Source organism: Heliangelus exortis, chromosome 9, assembly GCF_036169615.1.
Source record: "Heliangelus exortis chromosome 9, bHelExo1.hap1, whole genome shotgun sequence".
Classification (NCBI taxonomy): Eukaryota; Metazoa; Chordata; class Aves; order Apodiformes; family Trochilidae; genus Heliangelus; species Heliangelus exortis.
Window position 1 is genome coordinate 1014511 of NC_092430.1, and position 27743 is coordinate 1042253.

Consider the following 27743-nt stretch of genomic DNA (forward strand, 5'->3'; position numbering starts at 1 on the left):
TTACACAAACGGTTAAATTCTGAGTCTGAAATCCAGGAAAAGAGGAGACTAGGAAAACCGCTATGATTTCACTAGAAAACACAGGAAAAAATAGATGTAATATGTAAAAAATGGGATAATCACTAAGTACTTTTTTCATAACTGTTCAACTGCAGTAGTAACACTCCATCCACCTGAACCCTTATGCTCTGCCATCTGCAAGTGGGAGCTCAAGATGACCAAGCAGCTAATTTTAAGAGAATAAATTTTCTACAGGATTCTTTCCAACTCGTATTGTTGCCATACACCTTCCTAGCATTAGGTTACCTTTTCCTCATTTCCCAAACTGATTTTGTCTTCCCAGTCCATTTGCATCCTTTTCCTATTGCAATACCAGGACTAACCAGTATCTTACATCCCACTCCCTGCTTTCCATTTTTTTTCTTTTTTAAATTTATTCTTCTGCAGAGTTCCCTGCTTGCCTTTATTAACATCAATACTAAGTTCCAGGTGAGGGCATAAAGATGAGCAGGGAAAACAACCAGACCGGGAGACAGAAGAATGGATCAAAGGATGGATATAGAGACTGCCAATCCAGCAACTTAAATGGCCCAGAAAAAACAGGAAGGAATTTCCACCACCAAGCCCCACCCTGGACTTTCTCATAAACTAAATAAAACACAGTGAACTATTCAAAAGGCAAATGTTTATTAGGTACACTGAACTTTAAAAAACTTTCAAAGAATTATGCGAGAAATATATTTAAATATAACAGGTGTTATTGCAATTGTGCTACATTACAAAATCATTTTTCTACTGTCAGCACGATCTGAAGACCTTAATGTTATATGTGAGATAATGTCACACCGACTCTGGCACACAGTAAGTGGTCTGCACTTCTGTTCAAACATCACTTGTGCTGCACCAGGTTGTTCTTGATGGAAAGATCAGCTCCTCATGGAACTACACCCTTTATGTTTCAGTAAATAAACTGGCAAGGAATATGCTATGAACTGCTGTTTTCCTCAACAAAAAAAAAAAGGAAAATCGTAACATTATTTCAGGTGGAGATAAAATATCATATGAAAAACAGTCCAGGAGGTAAACTCCTTTTCCATGGCAAAGTAGCTTCTATTAATCTGACTCCAAATTGCTACAGGTGCACCAAAAGGAGAATAACTCATAGGTCCAGCATTTACACATGAAATTAGTAAAAATACATTACATTCAAGTCTCTTGATTTGCTTATTGCAACGCTGCGCTGTATTACTGCTTCATACTCAATATATTGAAGAAGAGGTTCATAAATGACAAGTCAAAGCATTCAGAAGTATCACAGAGGCTGAAAGAAGAAACTGTGAATGTTTAGGACAGGAAGTCAAAGACTAAAACTCAAAGCCTTTTGTCACTGCAGAGAGATGGAAACAGAAAATAGGAAAAAAACAAATACTGATTTCCCTAGATTAAATCTGCCATAGAATTGTAACACTGGAAGCATTCTAGGCATATTCTAAACAAGAGGTTTAATTATTCTAGTTAATGAGTGACAAGACTTAGTTCTCTTACAAGGACATCCACAGTCTGGACAGTAAGATCAATCTTAACAGAGATAACAAGCTTGCAGAAGTAATCCAAGCTCTTTTTCACAACAGATACAAATATAGGTGAATTCAAGGCACAAGTATTTTCAAAATTTAAGCACATTATTTTCTTTGGATCTAGTAATACAAAGCCATAATTACATCATCAACATGCTGTACCCAGGGGCTTTTATGTGCATTACTTGCAACAGCACAATCAGAAAATGATCACAAAATCACTCACACTCATGGACATGGGCACAGACTGGAGAACTACCACAGGAAAAAGAAATGTTCCTGTAAATAGTGCTCTGGGGCTGTAATGTTTTCAGGGCCATATATTTGAGTAACATTAAATTACAAGTAACATCAGTTATGGAAGACAGCTGACACAGGGCCAGCATGCAGAGAACAGCTGATTCACATACCTGGTTTGGGGTTAGCAGGAGGCTGCTTGCTGTTTTTTGGCAATTTTCACAGCACTGACACAGTCATGATAAATTGGCAGTGACCTCCATTTTTATTAATGCCACCTGAAGTCATTCAACACTGAGGAAACTTTTGTGATGGACATAATAAATCACTGCTTGGCCCCCAACCAGACAGCAAATTTCTGCTTAAAAATCTCATGTATCTTGTAGACTGATCTGTAGACAGATGTGATTTTCTGAGTATACGTTGCTCAGATTTTTTTAACAGGGCACAACAAACCAGTTAACCTGTACTTTCTTGTGTGCATAAGACTGCATTCAGATGAAAACATTCATTCTGCCTCACAGTGATCAAGTCTTGGGAGTATCTTAACGCTCTTGAATTGGCTTTTGCCATCTTCAGTGGTAGGAAATAAAAACATCCACACTTGCCTAGGTAGGCAATAAGGAAAAATGAACCTTTGGCTTTCCTGAGCACTGCCACTGTAAGACTATGACAATATATTCATCTTTATCCCTCCAAGTGCAGTGAGTTGACAAATGTGAAGTATATTTACCACCTGAGTGTCAGCAGCTGGAATTGCAAACTTAGGAGCATCCAGACTGTCTTGGGTTTCAGCAAGCCCAACCAAATTCACCAACACTAAACATTCTGTCTTTCCTTCTGCTGTCCCTCACCCTCTCCAGGAGTTTCTCTTGTTTCTGGAGCTGGACTAAGTTGATAGCTCTGCCTGCCTGCTGAAGGTGACTGTTCCACTACACCACCAAGCCTGGGGCAGAAGGGAAACTTGAAGTTACAGGGAGTGGGAGTGCTGCTTGTTTTGTCTTTGCTGTTCAAATAAGACAAAAGCAGGACAAATTGAGTAATTATCCAAGGTAATGTGGTGAACTCAACTATTTTGAAGAAGCAGGAGCAGTCAAGCAGTGGCCTTGCTCTCAAGCACAGGCAACCAGAAAGCACGTGCTCAAAGCTTCTTCCAAACCTCTGTCAAGGTGGGCACCACCTCCTCCTCCTACAGTCAGCTTCTCTCAAAAATTTACAGTCTCAAAAATACTATTTAGAAACCTCGAATGATCTATGATAAAGGGTCTATATATCAACATAATCTGCATAAAGATACCTGTGCTCCAGAGAGCTGAAACAAAAGCAGCCTTTGATGAGAACTGCATCAGTGCCAATTAATAGTAATTATAAAAAAAATAGCAGTACAACTCTGGATCCTTGGTGGAAAGCACAGTGCCTGAACCTCAAAATGCATACCAGGCACGTGGCTTGAAATTAATCATCTGATGATACAAATGAGAGAGATGCCAGAAACTTTGCCTATTTCAGCATCACCAAGAATGCAGCCTCAGGTAAGGCTGAGTGATTACCAGGCCATGTTACCTGCTTGATGGTGGTAAAATGAGGGAATGCATTGTGCATCTAGAAGGGAAGGCTACAGGCTGCACTACAAGTTCTATTCAGAACCTTCTGGAAGCCAGGCTCCAAGGAAGCATCAAATTTCTTTCAAATTAAGGTCACACTGCTAAGAAGAGAAGGATGTAGCTCATGAAGTAAAAACCCAAATGGAGAAGGAAAACATTCAGTCTCCTTTCTTTTAGGAGTGAAAAGCTTAAAATGCAATTATCTGTTTAATGGAGTGAAAAACTAGAAAACTCTTAGAAAGTATTTTTTAGGTGTGACTTTGGAGATACTTGAGCCTTCTTCCCATGTATGGTTAGAGTGAAGGGGCATTGTTGTGCAGAGCTACCACCCCTAGTACCATTTATGATGGAAATATTTTCTATTTTCTCTCCTAGCTGAGACAAAAAAGTCCAACACTCTGCTCAAGCCCATGAACTTCAAGCAGCCAGATAAGCAGAGCAATGAATTTAAATCTCTGGATTCATCTATACCTAAGTGAAATGCATTGGGGAACAGGTGGCTCAGGAATAAACTTCCAAATTAATGCAACCTTATGGAAAAATGCTAAGTTTTTCATTTAACCAAAGTTGAATTGTTATTTTTCTAGTTCTACCAAAGCAGGCCACAAGTGCAAATTATTTAGAGTTAACAAGCCCACAAAAATATTTTTAAAAGTAATCACTGATTGGTGTAAGGAAACAATTGCATTAATAACTGCCATTTTAAAAATGCTCCACCTGTGTAACTGTTCAGCACTGAATACAGGTTCTCAAGAACTGTAAGCAGAAGCTTTCTTCTGCATCTACATTTCAGCATTTGCTGGTTCATTAAACACTGTCATTTTCAAAATAATAGGTAACATTAATAGTACATAAATTGGTAATAAAAGACAAGTGTAAAATAAAATCGTCAAAACCATAGAAAGCAGTATCTTGTTATTTACAGAGTAGAACAGTATTATAAACATGGATTTAAAGATACCTATACATAAATGACATTGTCCTACACCTACAGAATAAAAAATGTTTAGGAACAGTTTGGCATGACAGTCAACATTACAGGTCTTAATACAAACAAGATGGAAATCAAAGGAAAGAAGATTTTTTCAAATTGCATCTCTAATGAAGTGTTGCTACAATTTTGTACATTTTCTTTTACAATAATGGTATAAGCTATAAACACTTAGTATACAGTATCAGTTACTGGGCAAAAACCATTGACCTAATTCACAGGTACTGAAATTACCTTTTTGGTGAGCAGAAACACAAGAAACTTAGAAAAGGATTGATTTATCTGATTCATTTGTCTTGCATTACCAAGGGACTTTCTTTTTAGGGCAATGTGAAGGTACAAGCTCAGGGACTTAGTTCCTAACTACACCACTGATATGCAGAGATCTGTTATTTTATCAGTATTTTTAAGATACACGAAGCAGTGTTTGGTATTCAGCCAGAAACTGAAATTTGTGTCCCTTCCTGAGGTTACAAGTGAATGCACCACGAGGTGCAGCTCCTGGTGCTCTTCAAAAGCCATGAGCAGGTGTTAATGAAAATGATGACTCCCAGCTTGGCATAGCTTCACTGAGGGTCAGAATTTCCATCTCATCAATAAATATTCTGGGAAAAAAAGAGATGAAGAAAGTCCAGTGGAACCAATGACATCCCAGAGATGGTGCTTGTTCTCACCCTCCTGAGCAAGCAGGGAGGTCGGAACCCCAAGGCCAAAGTTGTCTGTGCAGAAGCCTCAAGTTTTTCTCTGCCCTGGCCCTAACCAACTTCCCTACTGGCTGCTGTCCTCAGAATTCCTTTGAAAGGCAGTTCCTAAGGTTTTTGGTGATTAACAGGAAATTGGCACACAGAAAATCCTATTCATTTTCTAACTCTCAAGTGCTATGTCAGTTTTTATGAACTTGTCCCTCAACTATATAACTGTGGTACTGTAGAGGATAGAGACCTAGTACAGAAATCTAGGGAGGACTTGAAAAAATACCTTTACTAAAATAATAATAATCATAATAATAACAAAGGTCAAAATAGAAGCACTTCCTAGGCTTCAAAATTATCCAGAACATGTTACGTGGGAGTTACCTCATATGGCTATGTGGACAGGTCCACAGATATGTTTCTGGTGACAGGAGGGACCTTTCCAGAACTTCTTTATCTGTGGCCAAGCAGCTTATACAGCAGTTTAACTGTGCTACAGCAAGTGATTGTCTGAAGACAGGCCAAGAAATACTTGGCAGGTACTCTACCATGTCTGCAGATGAGAAATCCAAAAGATCAATTTGTATGCTGTAGGGTGCAACCTGAGTCCCTGCCTCTGTTATCAGGTAATTTATATATAGCGTGATACAGAAAATTGGAAGAATCCCAAGTTCATCATCCTTTATTCCTTGAGTAGTTTAAAGATATTTTGCAGTGAGCAAGGAGAAAACCCAGTGAGTTTCAGACTTCAGCTATGCTATTCAAGAAGTTAAGAACTGGGATTCAGAATTTGCTTCACAGATGTGTGCCCACACCCCTGTGGTCACTACTTTTCCATATCACGTGGCCTTGTACATCTGATGAACATTTAGCAACACATTTTAAGGTCCATAGTGCTAAGGCACAGAATTGTTACTGCAGGGTGTTGCAGTAGCTCATTAAACAGTTTCTCCATCAGAAAAAGTACTCCTCAAAGATTTCAGTACTTGTTCTATGTAGCTTGTGCTGTTTGCTTGGTTTTTGTTTGTTGTAATTCCAAATGGTACAGGATCTACTTGGTTAAGCCACTAATCTGCTTATAAGAATGCTGTGCATATGAAATATATAAGCTTTTTTAATTTGTAGGCAATTATCAAAGATGACTCTTTGGAATTTACTTAATTATATATTCTTCCAATTAGCAGAACCTGAAGCATCTTGCAGATATCACTTCTTAGGGGGCAGGCACATATGCTTGTGAAGGCACTTTCCCCAAAAAGCTTCCAAGATTTTCATTGCCAACCACACACAGGGCAAACTTTCTGAACACCAGTACAATGTACAATTACTGCTCTCACACCAGAGCCCACAGCAGATATAACTGAACTCTGGTTACTGGATAGATTTGTAGACTTGTTTTGTAAGTTAAATTAACCCTTTCTCTAAAGGCACAGGATAAAATTTTCATATGACACTTTGGTAAGGAAAAAGCATTTTCCCACTTCAGGAATCTTTAAAAAGCCTGTCTTGCAGCAGACCACTGGATTCAGTCATGCCATCTTCTTTTTTTTCAAGAAAAAGACTACAGTTTAAAGCCTTTTTCATTATATCTATGAATGGTCACACAGCCATGATAGGATACTGGCCTGGGCATGGCTGCTACTCCTGTGATAATGCCCGTGGCAGGGTCGTAGCAGAGGATAGTGTCTGTGGCTTCACCATTTTCTCTTCTTCCACCAAGGATATAGATCTTGCCATTACACACAGACATGCCACAATTTTCCTGTTTCATAACACACAAAGGAACAGATGATTATCACAAAGAAAAAGACCTCAATTCCTGCATGCTTACCCCACTGCTTTGTAACTACCACTTGTAAACAGCCTGGCCCATACCCTTCCCTCCTGAAAGGGCCAATGCAGAAAGCACAATAATTGAGGAAAGCAGCAGCACAAACCTACAGAAAATACTGTTTCTTCACTACTCACAGGCTCTACTTGCCTTTAAAACTCTGAGATAAAGGAAAGGAGAACAAAGGTTTTCAGAAAAACAGACCATGGTAGGTACATGTAATTAAAAAAAATGGGAACAAAGAGAGGGATCTTAGAGGAGTAACAACACAGAGGGATGTAAACAGGGGAGAAAAAAAAACAAACAACATAAGAAAAGAGAGCATAAGAGCACTATGTCTTACTTAAAAAGAGAGGATTTTATTTCTTCCTTAAAAGCAGGCATGGAAAAAATATTCCATCAAATAGATAACACAGATCAAAAAGTCAGGAATAAAGGGAAGGCCAGGAAAAAAGAGTAACATTTATTTTAAGGTAGATACATAGAGTAACTGATGTTTTAAAAACTTAGGGAAAAGAAACTTAATATACAGGCACTTTACTACTGAGGGGACACGTTTTAAAATTCTGTTTGGTGTTCCAGACGGCGAGGTGACACAGCTCTTGCTGCTGAATCAGACACTGTGCTATACTGTGGGTTTTTTTCACACTGTAAAAACAGCCTTTGGTATTTTTATTACCTTGAAAGGGTTTTATCAATTTTAAAGAAATTGCTGCCTTGAGTCTAAATTTTAAAAACGTATCAAAATTTGACAGAGATAATTTCTAGACAATTAAAACATAATCCATTATGTTTTATATTGTTATATATACGTTATATATGTTATATGTTTTATATATTGTATATATACTGTTATACCATTCTCCAACGAAACAGTGAGTGCTCAAACAAAAAGGCTGGACTGGGTAATACTGCCAACCAGCTGAAAAGCTGCTGGTTTAGAAACTTCCGTGGGGTTTTGAATTATACAGCTGAAGAAGTTAAGCAAGAATGGATCAGAGATGTAATTTTAACAGGGTTAAACAAGTGCATACTATCCATGACGAGACATTAATACAAAAAAAATAACTACCTGTCTGCTAAATGTGTTCTGTACATGCATCCAGTAGTCCTCAGCTGGATCATAGCAGTATATTGCTTTTGTGAGCCCCCCGGCAACATAGATGAGGTTGTTCAGAGACACAGCTGTGATACATCTCTTTGCAATAGGGATGGTTGCACGGAGCAACCAGGAGTTGGTATCGGGATCGTAAGACTGAACCTGAAAACAAGGCCATGCATTTCAGATTAAAACCCTAACTGAAATAATAACCTGGCACATACACACAGGTCATACAAAGAGCCAGAAGTGCAACACCTAGAGGTCAGTATTTCACCAAGTAAAAGCTATCAATACAAATGCAGGTCCATTTATCACTCTCTTAACAAGCACTATATTCAGCATCGCTTTCCCAACACTCTCATTTAAGAAGTCATGTAACTTGAAGCCAATGACAAAACCCATGAGAAAGTCCCCAGTAGCAGCATGGCACTGAGTTAACCTCTTCTGCTCTGTATTTTTTGTACTGTAATAACCCCATACTCCATTCAGCAAACCAGTTGTAACAGATCTGTGTACAGCAACACCTCCCCGTGGATAGAAGTTGCCATCAAAACCAGTTAACTGACCTTGTCAGAACACGTGTTGTCATCAGGGCCACCACCAATGACAAACAATTTGCCAACACAGCTGGTGACTGCTGGAGAACTCACAGCTTCTTTGAGGGGAGCCACCTCTGTCCATCGGTTGGAAAACGAATCGTAGCACTCGACACTGCTGAGGCGGTTCTGCCCATCGTACCCTCCAACAACATACACCTAGGCAAAGGGGCAAAGCTAACACATCATTTTCAGAGTACTGATTACATTTAAATATTAATTAATAGAAAGCTGCAAGAATCCTAATTTACTATGTTTGTGAAGTGATACTTCCCTCAAATTTTTAGTTTATACATAGGAGAAAAAGAATACAGTTTACAAATAACAGGTAAAGACTACCTAGAGAATTCAGTTCAGTCACATGTGAAATGGCACTGGAAACACATCAAAAGCATAGTGCTAATCTGGACAAACCTTCCCATTTGAAAGCCATTTGCTTAAAACATCACTTGTCTGCATTTCTCTATTTACAGATTACATTCAGCCACAGAAAAAGTCCATCTGAATTTCCTTTTGCTTGTCTGTGTTCTACTTTTTTCCTTCTTGCTTACAAAAACATTTCTTCCTCTAGGTTTGTAAACCTGACTTTGCTGTTGTTTCTTTCATATTTAAGGAGAGTTCGTTATTATTTGTGTCTAACTTCTTCTGCAAATCCCACCTCCAGAAGTTACTCACTCTAAGAGACACCACGTGCACATCTTTTCTAACTTTGAGTAATGGAATTCTCACAGGCAGCTGATCCCAACTCCTGTTGTTATGCTAAGACCTATGTGTCTTCAAAATAAAGCCTCCTGTTTTCCCACAGCATATCTTTAGCTAATTTTAATATAAAACATTAAATAGAAGAGCACAGAGCTGACATCAAGACCAGTACCAGTTTCTGTTAATTACTGCATAAACTGTTAAAACTTTTGACAGCACTTCTGAAGCACTGACAAATCCAGATGCTTCTTTGCCTCCCCCAAAAAATTGTTTCTTGGGGACAAGACACTTCAATGACAAAAAAAATCCCAGGAATAATAAATGAGGACTTAACATGATCTTCATGTCCACAGATACTGTCTGACTGAGAAAGAGCCTCATTGTTTAAAATACTTTTTTTGTTGAAAATATTTATTTAAAAAATACTTAACAGGAGCAAAATTAATACTAAATATGTACACGTTTTCTCCACTCTTCCTATATATAGCAAACATCCCCACTATATAAAAAAAAAAATCCATATACTTCTCTTACTTTACCAAGAAGAACAGCCATTTTATGGCGCCATCTGCCTTTATTTAAGGAGGCAACTCTGATCCAGATATTCAGCTGAGAGTTATAAATCCAAACATCCCGGCTATTGATTCTTCCACCTGGAAAAACAAAAAATATGTCCATGTGAATAAATTCATAACTGAATGAGAAACATTACTTATTAACATGGGTGGCTACAGTGAGCAACTAAAAATCTATATCCTCTTCAGGTGAAATAAAGATCTATCTGTATTCATCAGACTAGGAAGTCTGTTGCTGGGGATTTCAGACATGGAAACATACACCAAGCTGTTTTATTTAGAGACCACATTAGATTATTTCTTGAGATTGGAATGCATTTTAATGGCTTTTTGCTCATGCTGTTCCCATTTCCTTTAGTGTCACTACCCACTATGAGACACTCATAAGAAACCTTAACACCAGCTGCTCCCTCTTTGGTTCCTGCAAGCATCCCCTTTGCTTTACATTTTGTTCAAGTGGCACAGGCACTAAACATCTAAGGAGACAGGTTTTTTTTGATTTAACTAATACATGGGGCTCAGTGTCTCAACCATGAGCTCCACCCTGTAATTTACCCTTGCTAAAGGCTGAATTACAGCTGTTTAAATACCTATTGCTCATTTCACTGTTAGGTGGCTGGTATAAAGGTGTTAAAAGGAATTGGTTCCCATTTTACATTCCCACCACACAAAGCTTTAACTGTTATTCTTTTGCAGTCTGGGAAGCCACTTGATAGGAGAGAGTCACCAGCAGTGCTCCTAAGCAAACTGGGGTTTTTAACCAGCACACAGCACATTTTGTAACAGTGAAAATGCTGCTGGAGAAAAGACTGCTTGGGGTTTGTTGTGTGTCATTTTTCCAATTGCAGCTGCAATCAGGCCACTACCATATTGTTAAGCAGCACACTTAACAAACGTGAGCTATTCTCCTTAAATACAACTGATATCCTGGAATCAGCTGCAAAAAATTAATACCAAGCAAAAAATCCAAGAAAACACTTTTGTCTGCAATAAGATTGGTTTGGGGCTGATGATCACAATTTACACCCAGAAAGTGACTTTGAGTTGAGGTCTTCTGGAAATTCACAGTACATAAATCTATCATACTATTTCAAACCAAACCCAATAAAAAGAGAGTCTTGAATTGTTTAGGATTATTCACCTGAAACAAGAATATCATTCCGCAGGGCACACACTGCATACTCAGACTTGGTGAACTCAGGAAGCTTAGCCAGGGATTTCCACTCTCCTGTGACAGGATCATAGCACTCAGTATATGGCAAATTAAACCCTCCAACTCGTTCACAGCCTCCAACAACAACTATCACCTCAGAATAACCAGTTGATCTAAGAAAGTGAACACAAAAAAACCAAGATGGACAAGGTATTTATTAGTACACGGAGACCAAACAACATTGTTTTTAAAACTGTATGAAAAAAATAAGAAAATTTACTATTTAGCACTAAAGCAAACAAAAAAGGAAGACGTTTCAATGTTGCCAGCTGTCTCATTACACAGTAATGAGATACTGTGTTACCACACTGTGTTCTGTGTACGTAGTGGAGTTGCACTAAACAACTTCCAATGTAAATATCAAATAATTAAAAAATACAGAAATAATATTATGTTATTTTCCTTTGATTGTGTACACAGAAGCATCAGAAACAGAGTTCAAGCAAGGCCTGAGACAATGAGATGATCAATCTGTTTCACACTGAAGCCAATCATGCCCCCCTGAATGTTAAAACATTCACAGTACTTTACATTCCTCGAATAATATTAAAAAGTTCAAAATGTTTTATGTTATTTCTGGGGAGAAGAGAAAAAAAAAAAAAAAAAAAGAAGAGCTGAAGAGAGTCACCAAAATAAGGAAGAAGAAAGATCTTGGGGCCAATGCACAATCAAAAAAAGTGAAAAAATCACATTGACAGAGGGGAAGGTTAAGGAACACCAAAATAAAAAGTCAAGCCTGACACAAAAGCTATAACTCAGTGTAATGTATTAGACAGTCTGGTGTAGACAAATAAGCTTCTAAATACTGCCCCACACTCTCATGCTCCTTCTACTTAACCTGATGCTTCTGCATGACACATGCTGTGTGTTTACAGCAATAACAAAGCTCTTTACAGGATCAACCAACCATCTCAGACACCCAGAACAATCCATGACCAAGATTTTTACCTTCTCTCAAATTTGTCATTTCTTGAGAGCAATTGTCAAAATCCATTCTTCTCAGGGCATTTTTAGATGAAGGGACTTTGTCCTGCTATAGTTATTTCAAGCACTGCTGTCTATTAAATAAAACTGAATGCAAAGTTGTTTTGTTTTTTGTAAGCCTCCTTGCAATGCTGTGTTATAACTATGAACCCACTACAAGTGGGCATCTCCCTCATACCCATGCTGACTGCATCCACGATAAAAGTTGCATGATCTGCCCCCAAAATTTCCTAACATGAGTTTAAGCACATAAACCTTATAAACCCTGGTGACATTTTCCCTGTTTTGAAACCAGGAATAAAACTCTGTCAGCCCTTCCGTCGCCTTGTTACCACACACCAGAATTTAAATATCCCACGTATTTTTCCACTCAGAACACAGTAAATAGGCAAAGGCAATGCTCAAGGATAATGCAAGATGGTACAATGATAAAATGTATCTGAGGAAATACACTTACACACCTGAACTACTCAGAAGAAATACTCTTCAGCTTTGACATCATGCTTGCTCCTGGTTTCTGTGTATTTACTGTTTTTTACTTTTTTGAGGAACAATGCTGAAAAGAATCTTTCAAAGGATAAGAGAGGGGAAGTTCCTGTTGCCAGCAAAGCATTACCCAGGAAGAGAATTTCCTTAAAAGCAAGATACTCATCTCATAATTTGCCTGAGAAGCAATCCCAAATCCACCAGCTAATCGTACGTATGAAAGAAGTTTGTCTATTACTGCCTAGATTAGAATCAAGGCTTCACTTACTCAAAAGCTCACTGTACCAGAAAATCAGTCCTTATTTTAAAACTAAAGCAACCAAAAACTAGAGAGAGCTCTTCATGAATTGCTATGATGGGTGTTTTGCTCTTTAAATATTGAGCACAGTGTTTCAAATCCACAGAAAACCAAAAATTTCCCCAGTGTCTTAGTTCCAACAGAACCATATACTTTTCCAGTTATAAAACACTTTCTCCATTTTATCTTTTTAAAGGAGTCTTGAACTGTACAGATTTTACATTTAGTTCCAAAACATTTTCTTGCAATTGATAGAGAGCACATCAGTTTAAAAACTTTAAAATGTGGGCATACACAAAAGACATACAGGCAAAGGCTAATTCCAGAAAAGAGCTAAGGAAACACTTCAATGGAGTTTAGAAAAATTTAAAGGATTTTGGTAAAACACCACTTTTTTCTTAACACTGTTAATTTACCCTTGGGTAGCAAATAGCATAGCAAACCAATCTAACATGAAATTAAAAAAACCACAAACATCTCCTTGGGGAAAAATAAGCGACTGCATTAAAGCTTTCTAAAGGCAACCAAGAAGTGTGTATTAAAATATATAAATGTTATAGCATCTAACTGATTAAAGAGGATGCTCATATATTGTTATCAGACACCTAAGCTGAACTCTGTGATTGGAGAATTCACAGATATATGAAAATCTGGAAATCTTTCAAAGCATACAGTAGGAAAATCCTGGTTTGTTTTGTATATGGAAATGTACTCTTGCTCACTGCTTGGAGATTTGCTGTGTGCCCAGCCAGGGCCAGGAGAGGCAACCTCAAGATGTCACTGTGTCACTGCAAGCTCTTTCAAAAGGCCTGCAGCATACACCAAGGATGCCTCCTGGCACACAGCACAGAGAGCAGCTAGGCAACTGTTATGGCATTCTTTAGACTTCTATTTACTTCAGGTAACTCTTTAGTGGCTTCAGAAAGGAAAAAAAAAAAAAAAAATCAAATGTGAATTGCAATCCTCAGGTTCTTTTTAAAAAAAAAAAAAAAAAAAAAAAAAGGGGGGGTAGAAACCACTTCACCAATATGTGCATACATACCCATATAAGGAACCACGGTTTCCAGAAGTTTAGGTAAAAACACTTGCGTGGGAATTTCTGATCCTGCAGCCTGTCTCCTTTTAGAAACAGCTTGTATAAAAAAAGAAACTGGAGGAAGGCAAGAAAGAAGCAAAAGTGCTCTCCAGTGTGCTCTCCTCTCCAAATGCCCCAGCAATGCCCCGAGAAGGTGTGGTGAAAAGAGAGTGGTGGAAGGGAGACCTGGTAACAGTTTTAAAACAAGATCTATTTTTGCTACAGGCAACAGAAACAAACAGGCAACAGAAATAAATGACAAAGAACTATTCCATGAATGTAGTATGGAAAAGGGGAAAAAATTCCTGCCGGGAAGCCAGCCAGTTTTTCTCTTTGTAAATTAGTTCTCTTGTTCCTGCCTACTGGAATCCACAGTGCAGTTTAATAAGCTCAGCAGTAAAACCAACAAAACCCACAAAATCCCAAGCTAAGGCTCCTCCCAGCCCCAGCTTTACAAGTCCCCTCTGTCAGGCATGGCAGATACACACCACACACTTCTACAGAACTATGAGGGCTGGGCAGATTTCCTTTCTTTCTCAAAATAATAAACAATAAATGTAAGAATTTCTTCTCTGGACTGAAGACTGGAAAGCCATTAATGGGGCAAATGCTTGCCAATATTTTTCTCCCCATAAGCAAACCTTGAACACATGACAAAAAAAAAAAAAAAAAACCAGGTTCCCTGCAGAGTGACTGCACAGCAAGCACACATGACTAAGAGTAAAGACTGAGGAGTAACTCCTAACACAATGTGTTGGTGCAGAGCAGGTCACCTTAACGTTACACGTGATTTTACAACAGCTCCAGTCAGCTGGAGTTAACAATAAACTGGCCTGTCAAGCATCATGCTGGGGTAAAGCTTTTACTAGGGAAATATTTTTCAATAAAAAACCTCCAAACCACTGTTGCTCATAAATGCCACAGATGGACTCTTCCTCATTTCTTCTTGTACCTTCAGTCATCTATTTGTGTAACATACTATTAAGCAGTAGCAATTCTGAATTACTAAAATGTCACTGAATAAGCAGGAAATACTTCAGGAACTATTTCGTAATTCTCTAAAAATGCAAGATTTAATTTCTTTACAGTTAAGAACCTGTTGTTCTGCTGTCTCTTGGCTATTACAAACCCATGTACTACTTCATATGTAAAGTATTTGTGATGTAGCAAGTGAATATTTGAGTATATAGCCGCATCCACATCCTTTGTCCTGTGCTGTACACTTACAGGATTTTGTTATAAAAAGAAGGTTGGGAAATTAGTTTACCTGTTACAGCAAAGTTCCTTCAAGACACTGTTGTTGTAGGAAATAACTTAAGATCTCACCCAGCAAACATTAACTTCCAGAAAATACTTGACTTGCAAGGTAATGTAACTTCACTTACCAAATTATTTATTTCATAGCAATAAAAGTCATCTGTGCAAAAAACTTAATTATGTACATTTTCAAGATAGGTGTTGTGACTAAGTACAGAACTGTAGCTGTAGTGTGCCCAGAATGCAAAATAAAAAAATCTGCAAGTGCTTTTTCTCTGGGCACATGTATACCAAACATATGGACACTGAACTATGTCCTTCTCCTGCAGAAATAAGGAAAAAAAAAAAAAAACACCACATTTCCTCACCTGCGTGGCCTAGTTCTGGGAGACATCATCTCATTCCCAAGGATATGGTATCTCCTGGCTTCATGCAGCAGCTGATAGCACTCTGGGGAGTTCTGGATCAGCTGGTCCACTTCCACAGTCTGAACAAAGTAGTTTGGGTGCAGCAAGGGGAGCCTGACGTGCGTCAGGAGCTCGTGCAGCACCGGCCTCCGCAGATCCACCGCGCGGTACACCCAGCGCATGACGGCTTCAAACACCATCTCCTCCTTGCTGATCACCAGCTCATCACTGCAGATGTAATCAATGAGCTCGTCCTTCCCCAGCTCAAGGAATTCTTCGTGCTGGGACACATCCTCAAACGTCTGCAAGGCAAAATTCCTGCACTTGGTGAAGAGCGTCTTCAGCGAGTGCGTGTCGGCGAAGCGCTGGATTCCCAGGCAATTGCAAGGATCCAGCTGCTCCTCCAGGAACTTGGCGCAGGCGTCGCGTAGGACGCTGATCTGGAAGAGGCTCGATGTTTCAAACAGGTACTGCACGTTCTCTGTGGTGATTTTCACCTTGCCAGTATATACGTACTGTAGAAAGCAATCCATGGCTTCGGCAAAAATGCCATTGATCTCCACCAACATCTCTCTGCTCTCCCTGTGGTCGTTACAAAACATGGCTCTGAAGTAGCTGCTGCAGGCCGAGAGCACCGCTCGATGGCAGGGGAACTCCCTCCCTTCCACACAGATGATGACATCAGTGAACAACCTGCTGTCTCGGAATTCATTGAAGATCTGCAGAATGCTTTCAGCATGGGATGATCCTGAGGAGAAGTCGAAGAACTCGGGGCCTGTCAATGACTTTGGGTCCATTTCAAAAACTTTCCTCTTGGTTGCAGGGGAATCTCGTATCCCGCTATCCTCTCTATTCAGTCTGCGTCCCAATATTAGTACCATTGTTACATCAGTTGGCTAGAGAGTCATTGAGAAAAGCTTGCAGCACGTCTCCTTTGCAGCTACAACCTGAAAAATTAAGACACTTCTGTATTCAGAACACTTCTGGTACATTCTTCATTTCATCAGGAGAATCAGACAAAATAACTTGTTTGGTCACTCTAAGAATTGGTAAAATTTTTGGCCTTTACTAGAGGAGACACATTATATTATATTAGAGGGTAAATCACCTCGTGCAGGGCAATGCAGCGTTATCTGCAACACGTTAAATAAAAAAAACACAACCACTGGACAGGTGTCACAGATGGCAAGTTCTCAGTGTCCCAGCATCACTGGCATTGCATTGGTGTTCAAGCTGAAAACAACCCAAGCTCTCAGCTCCAGCAGACAGAAGCCAAAGCTTTCCTAGATAAAGATCTAGAGCTTGAGCTGTACTCATTTTTCAGTGTAATCCTTGTTCCCAGCTGGAGCTTCCAAGTACTATTGGAACAGCAAAATCTTCAGAATACAAATGCAGTTGAGAAATCACTCCATTTCATTATGATGTCTATCCTGGTAAAACATCATAACTCTTACAATACCCATGTTTTGTAACATCATCATCTCAAGAAATAAGCTTGACCATGATTGTTAACCTGTTCATTCCTAGCATCAAAAAATTATTCACTGGTAGTCTAAGAGTCTAAAATTAATTTAAAACTTCTAGTGAACAGAATTAAGTTTCATGTGTAAAACTACTGAAAATAAGAACTCAGGGCACCTGACTGAGGACAGGGAAATTTTCTGTCTGAGGCAGGAAGAGGCTGGGCAAAATGACCTCTAATGCTTGACACAGGGATCACTCCAAATGCATGTAACATTTATTCCTATGTCTACAAGGACGTGTGCTGAATTGTGTTGAATTATGCTGAACCTTCAAAAGTATGGCACTTCTTTTCATCCTTCCAAGAGGTTATGTTCAGCCTCCCTCATTCCCCACGTACATAAACACCAGCTCCTCACAGCAATTTAGTTTCCTGACCTGCTGGGATCTTTAGAGCTGCACACCCCATGCTTCTGCCCCAGAAGTGGAAAAGCAGAAGGGAATCAGTGCCTGAAGCTGAGCACAAATGAGCAAAACCCAGGAGGATTTACCTGTCTATACCTTCTGTGTATATACAGGTATTCCCACATGCTTACAGGCACTGCACTATAAAGCACCAATAATTTAGGTAATTGAACACAGAGATCTCTTCAGTAAGCTTCAACGAAGCAAAAAAACCCAAAATTTTTCCCAAAGGCAACTGCTGGAAATTCTTGTATAAAAAAAAAAATAAATAAATAAATACAAAATGCACTGGATTGCTTGTCTGAGCAAGGGTCAAGCAGCACAGACTTTAAGTAAATCAGAGTCTACCCATTCAAAAAAACTGGAAAGGAAAAGGAAAATCAAATGACACTTTCTATCAAAACGTTTTTAAAATACTTCACAACTACAGACACAGCTCCAACATGGATGTTTTTCTGCACAGGCACATTTCTAAACTAAGCTAGGTTCATTCACCATAAGAACAGGCTCCTGCATTTCCTTAATCTATGTTGTCTGTAGGTTTTCCTACGTGCCATCTAAGAGCTGAATTTGGAGGCTGGTAAATGAGGTCAATAAAACGTTCACCCTGGCACCGCCTGTCAGTAAATCCTCTGATACAAATGACTTGGGTTGCACCAAACTCCTCCTTCATCCAGGGCAACATCCTCACAGATGTTACCTCCCTCTCTTCATCCCCAGCTCTGGCAACCCCAAACTCACTCCTTGCTGGCAGAGCTGTTTAATGTCACTCCTGCACCATAGGAGCTCCTCTGGTCCCCCAGCTGCAGTGACAGAAGCAGCAGAGGAAACACAGGGTGACACTGGGGTGAGGCCCTCTGGTCACACCTGGCCACAAGGTGCACTTGAGCTCTGCCTTCAGAATTCACCCTCAGGGTGCATTTTCCAGAGTACCTGAAGCTGAGATGGGTTCCTGCTGCTCCCACTGGAGGTGGCTCCCACTGGAGGTGGCTTCCAGCCTCACCTCTTCTCCTCTCTTCTCCTCTCCCCCTGGCCAGAGCAGTGTTTGCCTGTAAAACAGAAAAGGAAGTGCTGGGCCCAGCCAGCTGCCCCAGGGAAGGGCAGGAGCCCCAGCACAGCCCACAGCATCCCGAGCTTCCAGGTATTGCAGTATTATTAACAGCACCTCAGGGTAAAGCAACCAAACTTCATAAATTTTTATTCTGAATCGAGTGAACTCTTAACTCAGGTTTGGCCAATTCTAGTTATTTGCTCTGTGATCTCAGAGAACACGATCTGTAGATGTGCTTCATCTCAGAGGTCTGGTTACAGCAAAAGAAAGCAAACTCCCAGCTGTATCTACTGCAACACACAACTGGGAACTCACAACACGTGCTCCTGCTTGCTTGCTGCTTTTAAAGGAAGAGGGAAAAAAAGTGCAAGCACAACCTTTCCCTCCACCAAAAACAAACGCAGCATTTATGCTCCCTTCTTCTTTGTGATACAAAAAAGAACAAAGACTTAGTGGCTTTAAAAGACTTTTAAAATTATTCTTGGTTTACAACAGAAATTGAGAATGTAAAGGTTTTTTTTTAAGAGAAACAAAGTTTTTAAAGTGATTAATAACTGGTAACCCAAAATCAAGAGTTAGTAAGCTGATTGTAGAAGCATTTTATTTTATTGTAATATAAATAAATATATATATATATATATAGGGTTTTTTTGGTAAAAAACTATACTCTAGATACCAAGACACAGTGACACACAAGGTAAAGAGATGCGTCAAAGATTTTACAGTGCCCTCACAAAACACCCAGCAAAACCAGGAACTGATCGGGCCAGGACTTGTGATTGAGTAAAACAAAACAAAAACAAGCAAAAAAACGAACACTTTTAAAATGCGCATAAATCTTTAAGTAACCTTTTTTCTAAACGAAAAGCCACACGCTCACTGCAGAGGGGAGAGGGGGGAAAAATAAAACCAAACCAAACTCTGGGTAACGTTGGTCTGGAGGGGAGGGAGGGGAAGGAGCCACCGTCCTCCGGCCCCGTTTCACTATCGCTTTCACGCCCCACCGGGGGTTGTTTACAAAACAAAGACAGCAGCAGAACAACGGAACAGAACCGGCAGACACCGCACCCCCCGGGACTCTGCGGCCCCAAGACTTCCCAGGGTCCCGCAAGCCCGCGGCCTCTGACACGCACAGACCCGCAGCGACTGCGCAGCCCCGCCAGGGACCTGCACCCAAACCAGGAGGGAGTTTGAGTAAATAACGATGTGAAAACTGTACTGATACAGAGACACGAACGTCGGGAACTGCGTGCGTTGCCAGGGCGCTGCAGGGAGAGGCTACGGGACAGCCCCGGCCCCCCGCAAACCCGCGCAGGCAGCCGCTCCTTCACTGCCAGAGTGGCGACGGCTGCACCGGCACAAAATGGCAGCGCCCGGCGGGGGCGGAAGCGATTCCCAGCGCGGGGCACCGCGTACGCCACGCACGGCGAAACGCACGGAAAACAACGGCGGGCGAGCGCCCACCAGCCCCGCACCGCCGTACCGGTGAAGCCGGGGGTCCCCGCGGCTCCACAGCCTCCGGAAGAAGGCGGGATATCGGCTGGCGGAGACTCAGCCCCCGGGGGGGCGGTCACAGTCCCCGCACGGTACCAGACACCCCCGCATTTCCCCCCCCCCCCCCCCCCCCCCGCGGGCTCTGCGCACGCGCGCTGCCGCCCCCGCACCCCGCGCGCGCGCGCCCTCCATCTCACCTTCACCGCGCGCCGCCCTAGCGACAGCACCACCGCCCCCCCAACAACACCCAGCCCGGCCCCGCCCCCCCGCCCGCCAACCAATCCGCGCCCGACCCTGCGCCGAGGCCCCGCCCCCCCCTGCCCGCCCATCCAATCCGCGGCCGCGAATGTCCCCGTTTCCCCCCCCCTTCCCCCCAACCCGCCTCCGTCTCCCGGGGGCACCGGGGAGACCCGAGTTACGAAACGGCATCGGGGGGCTCGGGGTACCCCCAGACCCTCCTCGCCGCAGGGGCTGTGTCGGCCGCACCGCATGGTCCGCCGAGCTCCTGCTGCTCGCAGGGGGGAGACACGACCCGGCCGACAGGTCCCGGGGCACCGGCGCTGCCGAGCAGCCCACCCTACCCCTCCGACACCGCACGGCCGCGGCGGTCGCCCCGCGTTGCCGATCGGGCTCGGGGAGGCGCCGCCCCCCCCCGCGGTGGATAACGGTCCCGGCCGGCCCCGCAACCGTGGCGCCTCGGCGGGGCCCCGCGCCTTCCCCGGAGGCTCCCGGCCCGCCGCGGGGGCCCCGCCGCCGCCGCCTCCCGGCCCCCGCAGCCCGTGGTGCGGTTCCGCGCCTCCCTGCTGCCCCCACTCACAGCCGGGAACGGGCCCCGTCGCGCTGCTCCCCGCGGGAGCTGCCGCCCAGGGGGTCGGTTCGGGTGGGGAGCGGAGCGGAGAGACGCGGTCCGGTGCGGAGCGGTGCGCTCGGGCCTCCCAGACGGTCCCGCTGCCAGCGCCGCTCAAAACAAAGGGGCCGGCGGGGCATGTGACCTCGGAGCCACCGCACATGATGTCACGGCTGCTCCGTGCGGCCCTGGGAGCTGTAGTCCCGCCGCCCCGCCCGCTGCCTCCGGTCCCGCAGTCCCGGCGCGGCTGCCACAGATCCCCTCTGCGGCAGCGTCCCGGGAGACGCGGGGACAAACGGCGAGAGGAGGCGGAGAGGACCCGAGAGCACCAGCAGCCCGCGGTCATCGCTGTCATCTCCCCCCGGTTGCCTTCACTTGCCGGGACCGAGGCGGGAAACCGGAGACCCCGGCTTCCCGAGCGGCCCCGCAGCCCGAGCCCGCAGAGCTTCCCGGGGAGGGGGGTGGGGAAGCAGCCAAGTTCCCGAGTGCCGGCTCTGGGGAGCCCGACCGCAGCCCCCCAGCAAGAGCCATCCCCCAGGCTGAAGCAAACCCCGGCTCTCCGTGCAGCTTCTCAGGCAGGGAGACCCAGTTACAAACTGCTCGACAGAAAGGAAATCAATCAAAAGAGGATCTTGTGTCTGCCTGAGCTACAGCTCCGCCCGATTAACACCGAATTCCCACCCAACAAACCTTTCCGCCAGTTCCCGGTCCCTGCTGACCGCAGAGGCAGAGCCGGTGCCGTGAGGCTGGGATGGCAGGAGCGGGGCTGTGGCAGCCGGAGGTCGCGGCGGTGGCACTCAACTGCGAAGAGAAAAGCAGGACCCTGGTGTCATCGCTGTGCAATGTCAAGAGCAGGTCTGAGCCTGTCCTCGAGTCCAAATTCACTTCATATCCAAACTATTTGGACACCGGCCCATGCTCCAACACAGGCTGATGGAACATGCCTGGGAGTATGGAAATTTATTTCTGCTCTGCCCTTTAGCACAAGCAAACTTGCAAGTCCATAGTGCACAGCAGAGAGAGAAGGGCAGGGACGTGCAGGTTGAAATGAAGTTCATTACCAGGTAGGAAATGAGGCCTCATCAGGGCTGCAGAGCTGAGGTACCTGCATTTGCCTTCCTAGAAGGATGAGCTCCCCCTCATCCCTTACTGCTGAGGGAAAGGAAGATCATTTTTCTATTAGCTTATTAGATATTAGATTATTTTTCTATTAGCTGCCACCAACTTCACTCTCCTACATGTCAGATACCAGTCCCAGGCAAAATATATCTTTACCTTTCACTGAACCTACAGTCCTTTGACCTCAGGATATCCCTCCTGTTGCTTCCTTAGCCCATCCCCAGGGAAGCAGCAGCTGCCAGTGCTCCTTCCCTGGAGCTACTGGAAGAGCAGCATGTGCTCAGGACTCCAGGACTGATCCTCTGTGGAGCAAACCAGTCTCGTATTTTCATAGGCTGGATGAGTTCTGCTTTTCCCTGGGGTCAGGTAAATTGCAGCTTTGCAAAACAGAATTACTAATTAAAAAGCTGAGTTTCTGAAAACAAACTGAAAATGTCAACTGATTTTAGCATGTAAATTGTTTTCACAAAGAACTTTAAACATTTCAGCCATTTTCCTGCTGAGCTAAAACTCAGAACTGCTTGATGGATCTCATTCAAAGTGAGACCACTCGGTCAAGTTTTCATCCTCCAGCTGGAAAAGCAAGAAGGACCTCAACCAATATAAACAGCAAAGAGAAAATCAGGAGAGAGGTCACCTTCTGTAGTGCAGCTGTGTTACAGTAACTTATTTCCTCCACCGAATATAAAAAATATTCATAATCTGAAGCCCTGTTTGCTACAAAGGCATTAAATCTAAAAAGTGTAAGACCTAAGAAAAATGTTTTGCTTAAAATAAACCTCTTATCTGATATATCCTTTCCTCTGCCCCAGTCCTTTAAGTCTGTAACTCTTGGGGTCAATATGACTACACTGAGTTCATCTCAGAAAACGTAATTGGGTTAAAGGAGTAAATCATGGGAATGGAAAAAAAAGAGGGTCAAGATATCTCTGAATTGGTTTGAAGGAAATATCTGAAGAGAGTGGCATGTGGCAAAAATACTTTGTGTGAAGAGGGCAAATGGAGCTTTTAAAAGGAAAATCCTTATTAAAAATACCCATTGAGCAATCAATTGTTTCATAAGGTGCACATGTATGCACGCAGTCACATCCAGGCACTTCCAGTTCTGAAAACCAGCGTCACCAAGGATGTCTGAAATTAGGGATACTCGAGCTGCTGGTACATCCTATTGCTCTTCATTCCTCTGCTGGCAGAGGGATTGGCTGTTCTTTCTCAAGCTGTGCCAAGCATTTCTCTGAAAATAAGCAGTTGCACACTGCCTGAGAAGCTAAAGCCAATTATTAAAGATTACTCATTTCTATAAAACTTCATTAATACTTTTTTAACAATGTAAAGTACTTGTGAAGCATTTAGGGCAATATTTTCAGAAGAGGTGAGTGATTCTGGAGATTCTGAAAGCATCTGCAGGGCACTAGAAAGGTTGAAACCTAAAATTAGAAGCCTGCACAGAAATTTTGGCATGCATCCACCCACACTGAAGTGTTTTTCTGATGGTGTTGAGTTTGAATATCACCAGGGTCGGGCACTTTTCAGATACATTTCAACAGTGCTGTGTGCCACCTAAATGGGTCAGAAAGTCCATGATTTCTTTTAGTACCTATTTACTGCTAATGGACACCTGTCCTAACCAGTCAGGGAAGGGAGAGAAGAAAGGTAAAGGTGAGCAGAAGTAACCCAGAGCAGGAGCTAAAGAAGAACACAAAGAGAGAGGGGAGTATCAGCACCAAGTCCCTTACACTGATCAGAGAGGACAGAGCAACATTAAACACTGAATATTGAATGTAACACGGGGACTGTATCACTGGATAAAAGATTAAATTTAGTTAAGATGAGGATGAATGCAGGCTAAAAGCTGACAGCAAATAAGTAGCACCAGGGAATGTTATGAAGAGCTGTGCAATGGATGGAGTAGAGACAAAACAAATCCTTCTCAGCACAAGAAGTGGGAACAGATTCTGACATTGCTAGAAAAAGTTCTAGTGGACAGAAAGGTTCAGAAAGGAAGAGGTGTTGGTGAGTGACAACATCATGGCAGATCCTGACTCAAGTAGGCACAAAATGTCATGGCAGAAGCCACTCAGCAGGATTGCAGACAATATTCAGTACTGAGCAAAAGGAAAGGTGATGTTAAAGAAATCTGTGAGGAAGAGCAGAAGAGTGAGGTCAGTAACTACTGAGGAATTTGCTTTTTGAATGCACCAGGAAAACACTGTAAGGTACAGTGACAAGGAAGAGCTGTATGCAAATACCATTAAAAAGAAGAGACTGGATTTTGATGAGGATGAAGGTACAACATAGATTCTTTACATGATCAAAGACCACTCAAAGGCATACAGAGAAAGCACCAAAACTTCCTAGAATCCTTCCCTTGACTTTGCACATCTATCCTGCCAAAAGTCCTGTGGGGCACAGTGACTTGAGCTGGTCTGCTGGGATAATGAGCAGGTAGGAGCTTTTTGGGTGGACCAGTCCCTTTCAGCCTCTCCTCTTCCCACCACCTGTTTGAAATGACAGCCACCCCAGGAAATGTCATCTGCAACATGGATTCCTGCGTTGGCACCTGAACAGCAAAGGGCCCTGGCCAGCCAGCACTCCCTCTCCCCAAACACCTCTTATTCCTCTTTTCCAGTTCCACTGCCTCCTGCCTGACTTTGGAGCTCTCCTTTTCCTCTGGCCCCACATGCTGCACATCCTATCCCCTTGCTCAGCCCAGCAGTGCTTCCCTGAGTATCCATCTGCAGCAGTGATGCAGCAGAATGAGCACAGGCCCTGTCACAGGGAATAAAATGAGGCATCCTCATTCATCCCTGTAGGTGCAGTGCTGGGTACTGGGTGCTGTCCCTTCACCCCTGTGCTCAGTGCTGACTCCTGCTCACCTGGACAGACACCAGCACTGCAGAACCTGTACTTGAGTTATGCACAAAACCCACCCACAAAAACCAAGCCTGTGATTTGTCTTGCCTGTCCCTCCACACACCCCACTGCTTCCTTGGCCAGCCCATCTTCCTACCCCATGCAAGTCCCCACTCCTCCTCTCCATCCTAGGAGCCACTCACAGCCTCAAAACAAGGCCTGTGCCAAGAGTGCTCCTGTCCAGAAAGTATGTGTCTCCTTTTCCAACTGGTATCTCCCATCTCCCAAGCCTGGGAGATGTCTATGGGAGTGTAATTGCAGAGCTGAGAGGAATGAACATTGCATCACTGCTGCCATAAACACTCAACAATTTCTTTTTTAACAGCCCTTACAGTATCGAGACACCATGAAACCAGTCCTTAGCCAAGGGAGACAGAGACTCATGTTTGTCTGGTCCTTCTCTTCAGGGAGAAATAAGAAGCAAAGAAATATTATTTGTTTGAGCCCTTGTTGGCCACACAAGCTTAGACTTGAAGGGAGTTGTTCCTGCAGAATGGCCTGTGCAACCAGTAACCTAGCAAAAGAGTGAAGTAGGTGCCTGCAAAAACAGTTCCTTGAGCTGATGTGATGTTATTGATATGTTCCCACCCAGCCCCATAACCTCAAACCCAACCGCAGCCCCACAACTGTTCACATTAATATTTTCTCACAGCAGTACTTTTTCACACATCCCCACACCACAGCCCTTCCCGTTGTGCACCACCACTGCTGAGCACACAGCTGCAGACCTCCAGCTCCCTCCTTCAGCCCCTCCAGAGACTGCTCATCCAACCCTTTGCCAATGCCAGGGCGCTTAAAGAGGTGGGAACATTGCACCTCTTCATCTCCGAGCCCTTCAGGTGTTTCAAAGCTTCAATAAACCCTTTCCCTGACCCCAGTGACCATGAAAAGCTTTGTCTCCAATGAAGCAGGAAACAAGGCAGGTTTCATACATTATTTGGACCTGCCATGTGCATGCCACTCTCCCAGATTTGGGAATCACAGGCTACCAGTGACCTCTAAGCTTGCAGATCCATGCCACCAGTTATTTCTGGTGCAATACACCCCCCCCTGGCAATAGGCTGAGGAATGGATGCTAAGTTTACAAACTGGTTAGCTTGCACAAATGCTCTGGCTAGCCCTATGAGGGACTCTGGGAGAGCTTCCAGTTGCAGGGAGGTCTTCCCAGGGCTGTGCTGCTGCTGCTGTGCATCAGCAGGGATGCTTGGGCAAATCCCTAGGTGACTTTTGCCATCTTGTAATTTTGGCTACCCTTTCACTTTGGTCATCAACAAAGCCCCATTAGCTGAAGTGAAGCCAGGAAGAGTTAGCTCCCCAGGAGCTCCATGATGTCTTCCTTCCTCCTCTGCCTGCAGCTATGCTGAATGGCACAGCTCCTGCTTCCTAAGACACAGATGACTGCTCCTGTTATCAGCAAAGCAATTTCCCTCCAAGCTGACCAGCAGGACTTGGTTCTCAGCGGATGAAAGAACCAGGGGGTACCAGCAGGATGATTGGCAAGTCTGTCCTCAACTCTCAGGCTTCCTGCACCCAGCAGAAGAGCACAGGAAAAAGCCCCTGACTATCCAGAAATCACCAGCCTGGATGCTGCTGCCTTGTCCAAAAGTGGTGGCTGCCTTGGGCATGGGTGGGCAAGGAGCTGTACAAATACAGCTGCTTTCCAGCAGCACTCAAAATCCCAGCCCAGATCAACACCCTGGTCACCCCCTCCTTTGTAAACAAGCTTTTGAGCACCTGCTCTAAGATCTAAAATGGGACTGTTCCTGGCCCTGAAATACTCCTATGGAAATTAGTTGCCTGCTTCTCTAAGAAAACCTTTCAGCTCTGTTAAAATGTTAAAGCAGACTAAAGGAACCTCAGATCAACAGTTCTGGACAAGGAGTTCTCATAGAAAGTCAAGAAAGAAAACAGTTGTCAAAGTACTCCCAGAAAAAAACACTCTTCATGAAGGTTTGCAGATTCCAGTGCAGTAGCTAAATCAGCACATGGTTTTGCCAAGAAAACATTATGAAATCTGTGGTTTGCTCTTTCATCCTAAGCCTTCCCTACCCATCTATTCCTAAGCAGTATCATTAGACAAAAATGACTGTAAAACGAATACTGGTTAGCTGGTGAGCCTCTGATCATAAACAGACTGTACTGCCTTGTCACAGCTGGCTACCAGACTGTTCTGGCATATTTCAATTTGGTACTGAACATAAGAAAAAATGGAAGATGTAAAACAGTATACATAAATATGATAGGCCTTTTTGATTACCAGTTTTATGTATAGCAGACAATATTTTGTAATTTTAAAAGGGGAGGAAAAATGAAATGAGGATCTGGTCATTCCTGGAGACAAGAAGCAATAAAAAAGTGAATACATGTCTCACTACTTTAGATGTTTGCTATATTTATGGTGTTTATTTTTCCCTGTAATATTACTCAACTGAATAATGTCCCTGTTTGTAATAACACAGGAACACATTAATAAGAGTATGAAATTCCAAAGCTCTTCTGGCTTTCTTTTCCTGCAGCAGATACGGGAATGTAAATCGCACGGGAATATTAAAAGTCTCCATTCTCTTGCATTTTTAAAAATCAATACTCCATGGCAGAAGAATTAAAGTAACAGTTCTAAAATTAAAACTCTAACATTAGTAGTGACAAAGTTTTAAGTTACCTGCTTTCTCGAGTCTAAGATGACTTTGGTCCCCTCTTTCTCCAATGTCCCATCTCCAGAATTTCCCCTGTTGCCAGCTGCACCTCGACTCCCTCCCGGGGCTC

At 43.2% G+C, this 27743-nt stretch overlaps 1 protein-coding gene across 3 annotated transcripts; it reads right to left on the bottom strand.

Moving 5' to 3' along the window:
- Window positions 1–668: 668 nt before the first annotated feature.
- KLHL24 (kelch like family member 24) lies at window positions 669–27743 on the bottom strand. Of its 3 annotated transcripts, XM_071751550.1 has the most exons (9): window positions 27640–27742; window positions 21636–21746; window positions 18487–18602; window positions 15589–16574; window positions 11049–11233; window positions 9867–9985; window positions 8601–8789; window positions 8005–8193; window positions 669–6863 (listed from the first exon to the last, which is right to left on the bottom strand). In XM_071751550.1, exons 4-9 carry the CDS (start codon window positions 16506–16508, stop codon window positions 6663–6665), a joined length of 1803 nt encoding a protein of 600 aa, XP_071607651.1. In that variant the 5' UTR covers window positions 16509–16574; window positions 18487–18602; window positions 21636–21746; window positions 27640–27742; the 3' UTR covers window positions 669–6662. The 3 variants fall into 3 exon arrangements, with proteins under 3 accessions (XP_071607651.1, XP_071607652.1, XP_071607650.1); XM_071751551.1 differs by lacking the exon at window positions 18487–18602 and having other exon boundaries at window positions 27640–27743; XM_071751549.1 differs by lacking the exons at window positions 21636–21746; window positions 27640–27742 and adding an exon at window positions 20916–21299.